Source organism: Pinus tabuliformis, chromosome 1_2 (genome assembly GCF_031772625.1).
Source record: "Pinus tabuliformis cultivar Carrire ecotype Pingquan chromosome 1_2, CPIR1, whole genome shotgun sequence".
NCBI classification, from domain to species: domain Eukaryota; kingdom Viridiplantae; phylum Streptophyta; class Pinopsida; order Pinales; family Pinaceae; genus Pinus; species Pinus tabuliformis.
In genome coordinates, this window is record NC_142298.1 from 949,576,675 (window position 1) to 949,588,160 (window position 11,486).

Here is an 11,486-nt window from a genome sequence, read left to right on the forward strand (position 1 = left end):
TGTTAAATGTTTTCAATGAACAAGATATGTGTTTAACCCCAAGGAATTGAAGTGGGTTTAATCATGTGACCTTCTAGGTCAATATAGCTTTGACATGGAATATCGATCTACTTGAGCTAACCCTTGGGGCTAAAAAATATTTGGAAACAAGCCATGCTTCGTCAACCACACTATGGCATAATCGAAATAAGACTTGAAGCCCATGGTTATAAATTGGGGGCATATACTTTTTATGTGCACCATGAATGTGTTGGTAGATATACTTAATGCTTTGGACCCCTTCACTTTTCTATAGAGAAGATCTTAATGAGATTTTAATTTGCATGGGAAAGGGAAGTGTATTCTTTTCCATGTTAGCACATTCTCATGTGTAACATTTTCATTAGTATATATGCTTGTGTTTTATTATAATTATATATTTAACATTTACTTATCTTTTTAGTCCCTACCAATGTAAGAATCTAGCAATTGATTTTCCTATTGACCACTATTAGTTTAGCATTGACCAATGCAATTTATAATGTTTAATTTTGAATAAAAAATATTTAATTTTCAATATTACTCGGAAATTTATTTTTCAAACATTTGATTGGACCTTAACATGAAGGTCTTATTGCAACCTTTGGGCCATGCGGATAATTTTTTGCCATAATTTCTAGATGCAATTATAATATTTATGAACTCGTTTTGGATATTTGTATAGTGAATTTTTATTGTTAAGTTTCAAACCACCCAAAGTTAAAATCCTTAAAAATAGCTCATACTCAATCTGTTAATACCACTATAATTTAAGCAAGTACTTGCTTAACAAGAGTTACTGCACACCATTATTTATGGGTTCTTCAACACTAAGTAGGACTAAAAATGTAAATGTGTAAACTTAGTAGTACTTACTAGGCAATTAATGCAAGTTTGTGCCCCTTCATAGGCAATTAATTTTTCTACTTCATATATCAATTTACAATTTTTCTTAAAACAAAATTTCCACTTGAGGGAGAGCCATTAAACTACCTTGAGACACTTATTTAACAATAAAGTTTCTAAAAATCCACCATTATTACATTGAGAAAAACAAAATATATTTTACCACTCATTACTAAAGAAATGTATAAATAATCTAATTGATATCATTTAAAAATAATAATAATGATTTGATATTTTAATAATAATTATATATATATAATATCATTATAACATGTTCTTTGAAAGTTTTTTTAATTAATATTTAATAAATCTTTCCTATGTAGTGACATAATTGGCATATATATATAGATATAGATATATATAAAATAAATTTATGTTAATATAAATATGCATAAACACTATTGAGTTACTTAAATGTATCGAACCATCTACGTTAAACTTATTACCGACCAGACGCCTTATCATATACTACTACAGCGGATTTAACATTCGTTTAACAGCATTAAATCATCTTACGATTCAGCATGGTATTTTGAATTGAGTGACTACATTCAAAAAGTCTAATCCTTTCACACTATTTTAACAATCCAAGACGCCAAAAGAACTTAAAGGGGCCATGGATAGGCCTATCGTACCGCCAAATTCTAACTCACCAGGCTTTGTCCATGTCAACCAGCAGGCTAGTATTATGAATTAAATAACTAAATTAAAAAAAACAAAAGAAAAAGTCTAACCTTGTTATTCAATTTTAACAATCCAAGACACCCAGGGAACATAAGGGGCTACGGATAGACTTATCGTACCACCAAATTCTAACCCATCAGGCTTTGTCCATGACAAATGGCAAGCTTTATAGTTGATAATATGAAGCAAAACATGTAACGTTTGACTATGACGTTTGCAATCAAGCAACCGTCCACGTAACAAACCAGAACGGGATTGAAAGTGTTTTCGAGCATCGCATCTAAAGCTGCATAAAACAGGCAGAGTAGACGAAAAAGATGGTTCGTTTATTGAAATTTTAGAGAAGAAAGAACAGCTCTGCGTACCTGTACCCATTCGCCAACTGCTCTCAATAGCATGTTGGGGGGAATGATGAATTGGGTTTGGACAGGTTTGGCGGAATGATGAATATTCGTTTGGAATTAGGTTTTGTGGAAGCAGGTTCATCCAATACCTGTATATGCCCCCAGATTATAACCTAATTCCATACAATAATCATCGGATTGTATCTCTGGATTTAATGTAAACATTTGTCCACTCCTGTTAGATTTTGTTTATAAATTCACAGCCACTTTAGGCGGAAATCATACCCAAGTCCTCGGAATTCCTCATTCTGCACTCTCCTTCACTTGGTGTATTGCCACTTTGGCCTGACTGTAAGGTTCACTTACAGACCTGTTATATTCTTTAGTTCAATCTCAGGCCTAAGGATGAAGGCAGAATCAGGAGGCGCTGATGCTAAGCTACCACTTCCCCCTCCAGTGGGACGTAAAAGAAGAGGTTTGGCAATTCTTGATTTTCTTCTGAGATTGCTTGCCATTGGAGCCACCCTTTCTGCAGCTATTGCCATGGGCACAAATAATGAAACTCTGAAGTTTTTCACTCAATTCTTCCAATTCAATGCTAGATTCTACAACCTATCTGCCTTCATGTACGTATAACGCTACTCTTCCAACTTTTTTTCAAATAGTTAGTAAGAATCTCAATCATACTGTATCTCTGAAATAACTGTGGATATTTACTGTTAATTATGGATTTAGATACTTCGTGATTGCCAATGCCACTGTGGGTCTATACCTACTTTTATCGCTGCCCTTTTCCATCTTCGACATAGTGAGACCCCGTGCGGCAGCCTTTAGGGTATTACTCATCTTCTTCGATACGGTATGCATTAATTCATACTGCTCACAGGTTTTTGCATATAAATGTATAATGTGGGTTTGGTCCCTGAAAAATACAAGGGAAGAACCAAGATAATATATATTGTAATTGCAGGTGATGGTGGCTGTGTGTACATCTGGAGCAGCAGCAGCAACGGCAATAATGTATGTCGCTCGCAGAGGAAACACCAAAACCAACTGGTTTTCCATCTGTCAACAGTTCAATTCATTCTGTGACCAAGCCACCGGCGCTCTTGGTGCCTCTTTCGCCGCAGTTGTCTTACTAATTCTTCTAGTCCTGTTATCTGCTTCAACTCTCCACAGGCACCGAGCAGAGTTTTAGGGCAAAAGTTAGATTATATTGTTCTTGATTATGCTCGTGGCTATGTGGTATTTATGTGACTCCAGCGTTATGTGTCCATCTTTTTCTTTTATGTATGGTTTAATATTTGGGTTCCTTAGTCATCTTTGTGCAGTACAGGGTCGCCATTAGTGCTAATGGCTTCTGATCATCAGGATGAGAAGACATATATGTATTCAGTGTAAACTTCACAATGTCAAGATTTTTAAGTTGTAAAATCAGAAATGTATGTATTCAGTGTAAACTTCACATTGTCAATATTTTTAGTTGTAATATCGGAAATGTGATTGGTCATGCAGATATTTGATTTGCTTTTCTTTTCAAATATCATAGAAAGATATCTCTCACTCCCCTATGATGCTTCAATAGATTTCAAACTCCTGGGAGATTCATTTCTCAACAAATAATCTGAGCAATGTGCTTCCTATTAAATGCGTTCTTGGTCATGTTTTCTTCTTATAATGTCATCTAACAGAACGCATAATATAGATATTGGGTTGAACCAATGTTTACTTTTGGACATGCCCTGGCCTAAAGAAGATAGGACGGAAACAAGTACGTAATCATCAATATATAAATAATTTTTGTTGTTGAAATTCCTTGTATTTTTTCTTTGATTTTATGACAATAAAGTGTATTCTAAAAACTGGACTCACTATACAACTTTCTTTTCTCTTAAGTTTACTTATAAAAATAAAATGCCACTATTATGTAGTACAATTATATTAAAAATATTAATAGGGTTGATATAGGATAACTTTTTATAAATATAATTAAAAAAAACTATTGTAACAAGAAGAATGTTGTACCAATATTTTATGGAGGTGGAACACAATGGCGCAGAGCAACCTGAAAAAACTCTGTCACAACCAGGCGGAGGAAGATATAGAAGAGTATAGAAGCAAAATGATAGAAACCAACTAGTAATGAACAGAGGTCAGAGGGTTGCTCAAGGTTGGACAAAAAGGTTCAGGAGGGAAGATATGCCTAGGTTAGCAATTAAGTTAACAATGATCAGGATTATTCTCCATGTTGGGCGTCAGAGTTGCCCTGAACGAAGAAAGCAGCATCTCATACTTCATCATCACCTCAAGTGTTTGCCTGTCGGCTGGTTCAGAGTCATCCCTGGCTGGCTCTTTGGCGGGTGTTTCCTTTTTCTTTTGGTTTCGGAAGATTGGGTGCATCGTCTGGCGCTCTCAGCGGTCGCACCACCTGAAGTTTTCTGCTTACTGGAGTGGAAGTGGTATTCTGGCGATCGCAAGCCCCAAAGGTGGATTCCGGTTTTCCCGATTTGGTAGCGATCACATTCAAAGGTTTACACGTGGCGGTGGGGTCGGTTGGAATACCACCCTCATCGCACACTATTGTTCGAGGTTGTTGGGGGGTGCGATATGTTCCAAGACCGTCCGATCATATGAAGTGAAGCGACGGCTGGGATGGATCGTGCAGTTTGGTGGACGGGCTAGTTAAGTGTCGAGCTTCTTTCCATTGCGAAGTTGACCACTGCCATCGGATAGGGTTAGTAGAATCAACGGTGAAGATTAATGAGACAGGTTGTCCGTAGGCTGCGTTTCATCATACATTTTGGGCGCGTACTCTTCCTCTTGTACGGGGTGTGATTTTCTCGCGGCGGTTGTGATTAAAGCAGCAGGTTAGGTTTATGGTGGGAGTAGTCAGTCTTTATTACTCTTGGCGGGCCGCAAAAAGTTCTTTGTGGAAAGCGCCATTCCTTTACCATCCACAGTTACTCGGGTGGTGTGTTAAGTGGCATTGATTTCTTTTCTGATTGGTACTTTGGTTCTGCTTCGGGTCCAAGTCCAGATGCCGCTTTGTTTCTCTTTTGAGAGTTTTGAGGTTTTGTCGTTGGGATCGGGGCTAGTTCCTCTCACCCGTTAACAGTTATTGTAGGTTTTCTCCTTGGTCCACAACTCACCGAGGATTGTTGTATTCTATGTATTTTAAATTGCTGATTAATGAAATAGAAGGTCCGACTCTTGCTTTAGCAAAAAGAATAATCAATAAAATAAACTTCCTTTCTCATATAGTTTATATGAAAATAAGGAAAAGTTAGTAGATGATAAAATAAAAGAAGAAGAAGAAAAATAAATTAAGAGATCAAATGTATTTGAAACACACATATATATAAAGGTAATTATACAAAATTTTGATATGTTAACCCATGGGTAAAACTAGTTTAGATTCATTACAACTTTGGATCTATGTAATCTTTAGGTTGAGAAAAACCTTTTAGGGACAAACATTTCTTCATGTTTTTCACTCTAAAATAGGACTTCAATTTAAGGGATTTGAATCCTCTTAATGCTTGATAAAATCTAAAATTAAACTGGATATAGGCTAGTGTAGTTGTGTTGGTTAACAAGCAAGGGTTGAATGTGAGTGAGATATAGATTAGATAGTAACACATGGAAGGAATTGTGGAAATTAACTTTATCATATGGTGAAGTTTCACGTGGGAGTGTAGGGATTGTTGGTTACAAAAGACTGGAAAGATTTTATAATAAAACTGGTTGAGTAGCCTTGTTGTCTTGATAACTTCAAAGGACTAATGGAAAAAATAATAGTAAATATGATAAATGATATGGATTTATGAAGGGAATAAAATCAAATGCAGGTATAGAACACAAACATGGAGAAATAATGAAAATGAACTTCAATTAATAAATATTGAATGTTAAAATTGTTTACATGCAGAATGAAAACAAACTAGCTCAAGTGGTGGTAGCGTATATGTAGGAAGAAATGTGACGGATATGCCTTTCCTGAAATATGTTACAATGAGGGTAAGAGGCCATTTTGTCATGAATAAATAATGAGAAACCCTAAACATCCCAAACCCTAACCCTAGGAGAAGAAGCACCAAAGGCCTATGGGTCCCGATCGGGTAAGTTGGAATGTCAACTTCTTGGGGTCGTAGCTTTGGCATGATACCTCCTTCTGACTCACATGATAAGATGTTAGAAAGGCCTATTAGAGGAGAACACATTTCAACTGCAAACATGATATTTTCTCTCGCGTTCGCCCATTTCTCAAAAACGCCATTTAGGGCCTCAAAACAGCTCTAGAAGTTTAAGATCTGGAAACTGCCAAAAATAGAAAATTGTGCTGTGAGCCATGTGGAATAGGTGGTGGCCACAAATATCCATCTGGACGAATAAGTATTGTGAATTCGCTAAACTATTTGACACATTAGTTGACACTTGATTGACACAAGATTAGTTGCGACAAAGTGATCGTGACAAATTACAGTGTCTATGTTGATTTATTACCAACATTAGCACTCATACAATGATGCGTTGAGATAAATACTTGGAACATGGTAGGGATAGATATATGACTATATGGGAATTTGTGAGTTAGTACATTATTTTCCATGGAAAACTTCCTTACAAAAACCCTTTAAGAATTTTCTAAGATTCTTTGAATAGAATAAGGTTAATTTTTGTTAAATGTTTTCAATGAACAAGATATGTGTTTAACCCCAAGGAATTGAAGTGGATTTAACCATGTGACCTTCTGGGTCAATATGGCTTTGACATGGAATATCGATCTACTTGAGCTAACCCTTGGGGCTAAAAAATATTTGGAAACAAGCCATGCTTTGTCAACCACACTATGGCATAATCGAAATCAAACTTGAAGCTCAAGGTTATAAATTGGGGGCATATACTTTTTATGTGCACCATGAATGTGTTGGTAGATATACTTAATGATTTGGACCCCTTCACTTTTCTATAGAGAAGACCTTACTGAGATTTTAATTTGCATGGGAAAGGGAAATGTATTCTTTTCCATGTTAGCACATTCTCATGTGTAACATTTTCATTAGTATATATGCTTGTGTTTTATTATAATTATATATTTAACATTTATTTATCTTTTTAGTCCCTACCAATGTAAGAATCTAACAATTTATTTTCCTATTGACCACTATTAGTTTAGCATTGACCAATGCAATTTATAATGTTTAATTTTGAATAAAAAATATTTAATTTTCAATATTATTCGGAAATTTATTTTTCAAACATTTGATTGGACCTTAACATGAAGGTCTTATTGCAACCTTTGGGCCATGTGGATAATTTTTTGCCATAATTTCTAGATGCATTTATAATATTTATGCACTCATTTTGGATATTTGTATAGTGAATTTTTATTGTTAAGCTTCAAACCACCCAAAATTAAAATCCTTAAAAATAACTCATACTCAATTAGTTAATACCCACCATAATTTAAGCAAGTACTTGCATAACAAGAGTTACTGCACACCATTATTTATGGGTTCTTCAACACTAAGTAGGACTAAAAATGTAAATGTGTAAACTTAGTAGTACTTACTAGGAAATTAATGCAAGTTTGTGCCCCTTCATAGGAAATTAATTTTTCTACTTCATATATCAATTTACAATTTTTCTTAAAACAAAATTTCCACTTGAGGGAGAGCCACTAAACTACCTTGAGACACTTATTTAACAATAAAGTTTCTAAAAATCCACCATTATTACATTGAGAAAAACAAAATATATTTTACCACTCATTACTAAAGAAATGTATAAATAATCTAATCGATATCATTTAAAAATAATAATAATGATTTGATATTTTAATAATAGTTATATATATATATATATATATATATATATATATATAATCATTTTAACATGTTTTCAATTTTTTTTAATTAATATTTAATAAATCTTTCCTATGTTGGTAAAAAAAAAAAAAAAAAAAATTAAAAAATATATAAAATAAATAAATAATAATAATATTATGAATTTATGTTAATATAAATATGCATAAACACTATTGAGTTACTTAAATGTATCGAACCATCTACGTTAAACTTATTACCGACCAGAAGCCTTATCATATACTACTACAGCTGATTTAACATTCGTTTAACAACATTAAATCATCTTACGCATTAAATCATCTTACGTTTCAGCATGGTATTTTGAATTGAATAACTACATTCAAAAAGTCTAATCCTGTCATACTATTTTAACAATCCAAGACGCCAAAAGAACATAAAGGGGCCACGGATAGACTAATCGTACCACCAAATTCTAACCCATCAGGCTTTGACCAAATTCTAACCCATAGACTTTGTCCATGTCAACTAGCAAGCTTTATAGTTGATAATATGAAGAAAAGCATGTAACGTTTGACTATGACGTTTGCAATCAAGCAACCGTCCACGTAACAAACCAGAACGGGATTGAAAGTGTTTTCGAGCATCGCATCTAAAGCTGCATAAAACAGGCAGAGTAGACGAAAAAGATGGTTCGTTTATTGAATTTTTAGAGAAGAAAGAACAGCTCTGCGTACCTGTACCCATTCGCCAACACCTCTCAATCGCATGTTGAGGGGAATGATGAATTGGGTATGGACAGGTTTGGTGGAATGATGAATATTCGGTTTGGAATTAGGTTTTGTGGAAGCAGGTTCATCCAATACCTGTATATCGCCCCAGATTATAACCTAATTCCATACAATAATCATCGGATTGTATCTCTGGGTTTAATGTAAACATTTGTCCACTCCTGTTAGATTATGTTTATAAATTCACAGCCACTTTAGGCGGAATTCATACCCAAGTCCTCAGAATTCCTCATTCTGCACTCTCCACTTGGTGTATTGCCACTTTGGCCTCACTGTAAGGTTCACTTACAGACCTGTTATATTCTTTAGTTCAATCTCAGGCCTAAGGATGAAGGGAGAATCAGGAGGCGCTGATGCTAAGCTACCACTTCCCCCTCCAGTGGGACGTAAAAGAAGAGGTTTGGCAATTCTTGATTTTCTTCTGAGATTGCTTGCCATTGGAGCCACCCTTTCTGCAGCTATTGCCATGGGCACAAATAATGAAACTCTGAAGTTTTTCACTCAATTCTTCCAATTCAATGCTAGATTCTACAACCTATCTGCCTTCATGTACGTATAACGCTACTCTTCCAACTTTTTTTCAAATAGTTAGCGAGAATCTCAATCATACTGTATCTCTGAAATAATTGTGGATATTTACCGTTAATTATGGATTTAGATACTTCGTGATTGCCAATGCCACTGTGGGTCTATACCTACTTTTATCGCTGCCCTTTTCCATCTTCGACATAGTGAGACCCCGTGCGGCAGCCTTTAGGGTATTACTCATCTTCTTCGATACGGTATGCATTAATTCATACTGCTCACAGGTTTTTTCATATAAATGTATAATGTGGGTTTGGTCCCTGAAAAATACAAGGGAAGAACCAAGATAATATATATTGTAATTGCAGGTGATGGTGGCTGTGTGTACATCTGGAGCAGCAGCAGCAACGGCAATAATGTATGTCGCTCGCAGAGGAAACAACAAAACCAACTGGTTTTCCATCTGTCAACAGTTCAATTCATTCTGTGACCAAGCCACCGGCGCTCTTGGTGCCTCTTTCGCCGCAGTTGTCTTACTAATTCTTCTAGTCCTGTTATCTGCTTCAACTCTCCACAGGCACCGAGCAGAGTTTTAGGGCAAAAGTTAGATTCTATTGTTCTTGATTATGCTTGTGGCTCTGTGGTATTTATGTGACTCCAGCGTTATGTGTCCATCTCTTATTTTATGTATGGTTTAATATTTGGGTTCCTTAGTCATCTTTGTGCAGTATAGGGTCGCCATTAGTGCTTCTGATCATCAGGATGAGAAGACATATATGTATTCAGTATAAACTTCACAATGTCAAGATTTTTAAGTTGTAAAATCAGAAATGTATGTATTCAGTGTAAACTTCACATTGTCAATATTTTTAGTTGTAATATCAGAAATGTGATTGGTCATGCAGATATTTGATTTTCTTTTCTTTTCAAATATCATAGAAAGATATCTCTCACTCCCGTTTGAATGCTTCAATAGATTTCAAACTCCTGGGAGATTCATTTCTCAACAAATAATCTGAGCAATGTGCTTCCTATTAAATGCGTTCTTGGTCATGTTTTCTTCTTATAATGTCATCTAACATAAGGCATAATATGAATGCTTCAATAGATTTCAAACTCCTGGGAGATTCATTTCTCAACAAATAATCTGAGCAATGTGCTTCCTATTAAATGCGTTCTTGGTCATGTTTTGTTCTTATAATGTCATCTAACATAAGGCATAATATAGATATTGGGTTGAACCAATGTTTACTTTTCGACATGCCCTGGCCTAAAGAAGATAGGACGGAAACAAGTAGGTAATCATCAATATATAAATAAATTTTGCCGTTGAAATTCCTTGTATTTTTTTCTTTGATTGTATGACAATAAAGTGTATTCTAACAACCGGACTCACTATACAACTTTTTTTTACCGTAAGTTAGTTATAAAAAATGAAATGCCACTAAATGTTAATCAGTACAATTGCATTAAAAATATTAATCTGGTTGATATAGCATAAATTTTTATAAATATAATTAAAAAAACCTAATTTTTTTTTTTCGAGGTGGGCCGCTACGTCCACGTAGAGGTGGTGCACGGCCATCAGGCCTACCCCCGAGGGCGTCGAGGAGATTTGACCCCGTGACCTCTCAAACTGGAGAGTACTATCAACGGGAACTCGACCATTTGAGCTAACCCTCGGGGGCTAAAAAAAACTATTGTAATAAGAAGAATGTCTTATCAATATATACATTTATGTGATTAATTATGTATAAAAAAAAATTGTGTCAATTTTAACTTGAAAAAAAAGAATTACACATGTAAAATGGACCAGTTTGCTAAAAAAATTGGTTATATTTTAATTTCCCCATCTAATTAGAATATGAACTTATTAGAATCTAATTTTTTGAATTTATTAAAAGTCAATGCAACCAAAAAAAACTAGGTAACACACTACAACTATTGATAAACATCAATACTAAAAATATGCTGAGCATATTCCCTTGAGAATTAATCTAAGTTGTCAATTAAAAAATAAAAATAAAAATAAAAGGTCAACAAATCCATCTTATATTGAAATAAAAGTCTTTGTATATATATATATATATATATATGTCTTTGTATATATATATATATATATATATAGATACTATGTTACCAGAAAGGAGAAACGGAAAGGAAACGAGAAATGACAACGAGACGAGAAACGAAGTTTGGAGGTTTCGCATTCAAGAAACGAGGAGAGAGAAAAAACAAGAAAAATGTGAAAAACATAAAACAAAGCATACATCATCCACATTCTCCAATAATGTGCTCACATAGACCATTCTCGAATATTCATAGTGAGAAACAAAGCTTGTGTTGCTTACATAGGTCATTCGCAAATACCCATGTTTGATCCTTTAATAGTG

General features: G+C 34.6%; 2 protein-coding genes across 2 annotated transcripts; both read left to right on the top strand.

Moving 5' to 3' along the window:
• Positions 1-2,260: 2,260 nt before the first annotated feature.
• Positions 2,261-3,260, top strand: LOC149209100 (casparian strip membrane protein 1). Its single transcript, XM_089394216.1, has 3 exons — positions 2,261-2,578; positions 2,688-2,811; positions 2,923-3,260. The coding sequence occupies exons 1-3, from the start codon at positions 2,358-2,360 to the stop codon at positions 3,148-3,150; spliced, it is 573 nt and encodes a 190-aa protein (XP_089250342.1). The 5' UTR covers positions 2,261-2,357; the 3' UTR covers positions 3,151-3,260.
• Positions 3,261-8,896: 5,636 nt separating this feature from the next.
• Positions 8,897-9,876, top strand: LOC149209101 (casparian strip membrane protein 1-like). The gene is made up of 3 exons (XM_089394217.1): positions 8,897-9,117; positions 9,227-9,350; positions 9,462-9,876. The coding sequence occupies exons 1-3, from the start codon at positions 8,897-8,899 to the stop codon at positions 9,687-9,689; spliced, it is 573 nt and encodes a 190-aa protein (XP_089250343.1). The 3' UTR covers positions 9,690-9,876.
• Positions 9,877-11,486: the final 1,610 nt, after the last annotated feature.

Coding starts and splice junctions, on each gene's coding strand:
- LOC149209100 (XM_089394216.1), top strand. CDS start 2,358: ATGAAGGCAGAATCAGGAGGCGCTGATGCTAAGCTACCACTTCCCCCT. Junction 2,579..2,687: donor TACAACCTATCTGCCTTCAT/GTACGTATAACG, acceptor TTATGGATTTAG/ATACTTCGTGATTGCCAATG. Junction 2,812..2,922: donor TACTCATCTTCTTCGATACG/GTATGCATTAAT, acceptor TTGTAATTGCAG/GTGATGGTGGCTGTGTGTAC.
- LOC149209101 (XM_089394217.1), top strand. CDS start 8,897: ATGAAGGGAGAATCAGGAGGCGCTGATGCTAAGCTACCACTTCCCCCT. Junction 9,118..9,226: donor TACAACCTATCTGCCTTCAT/GTACGTATAACG, acceptor TTATGGATTTAG/ATACTTCGTGATTGCCAATG. Junction 9,351..9,461: donor TACTCATCTTCTTCGATACG/GTATGCATTAAT, acceptor TTGTAATTGCAG/GTGATGGTGGCTGTGTGTAC.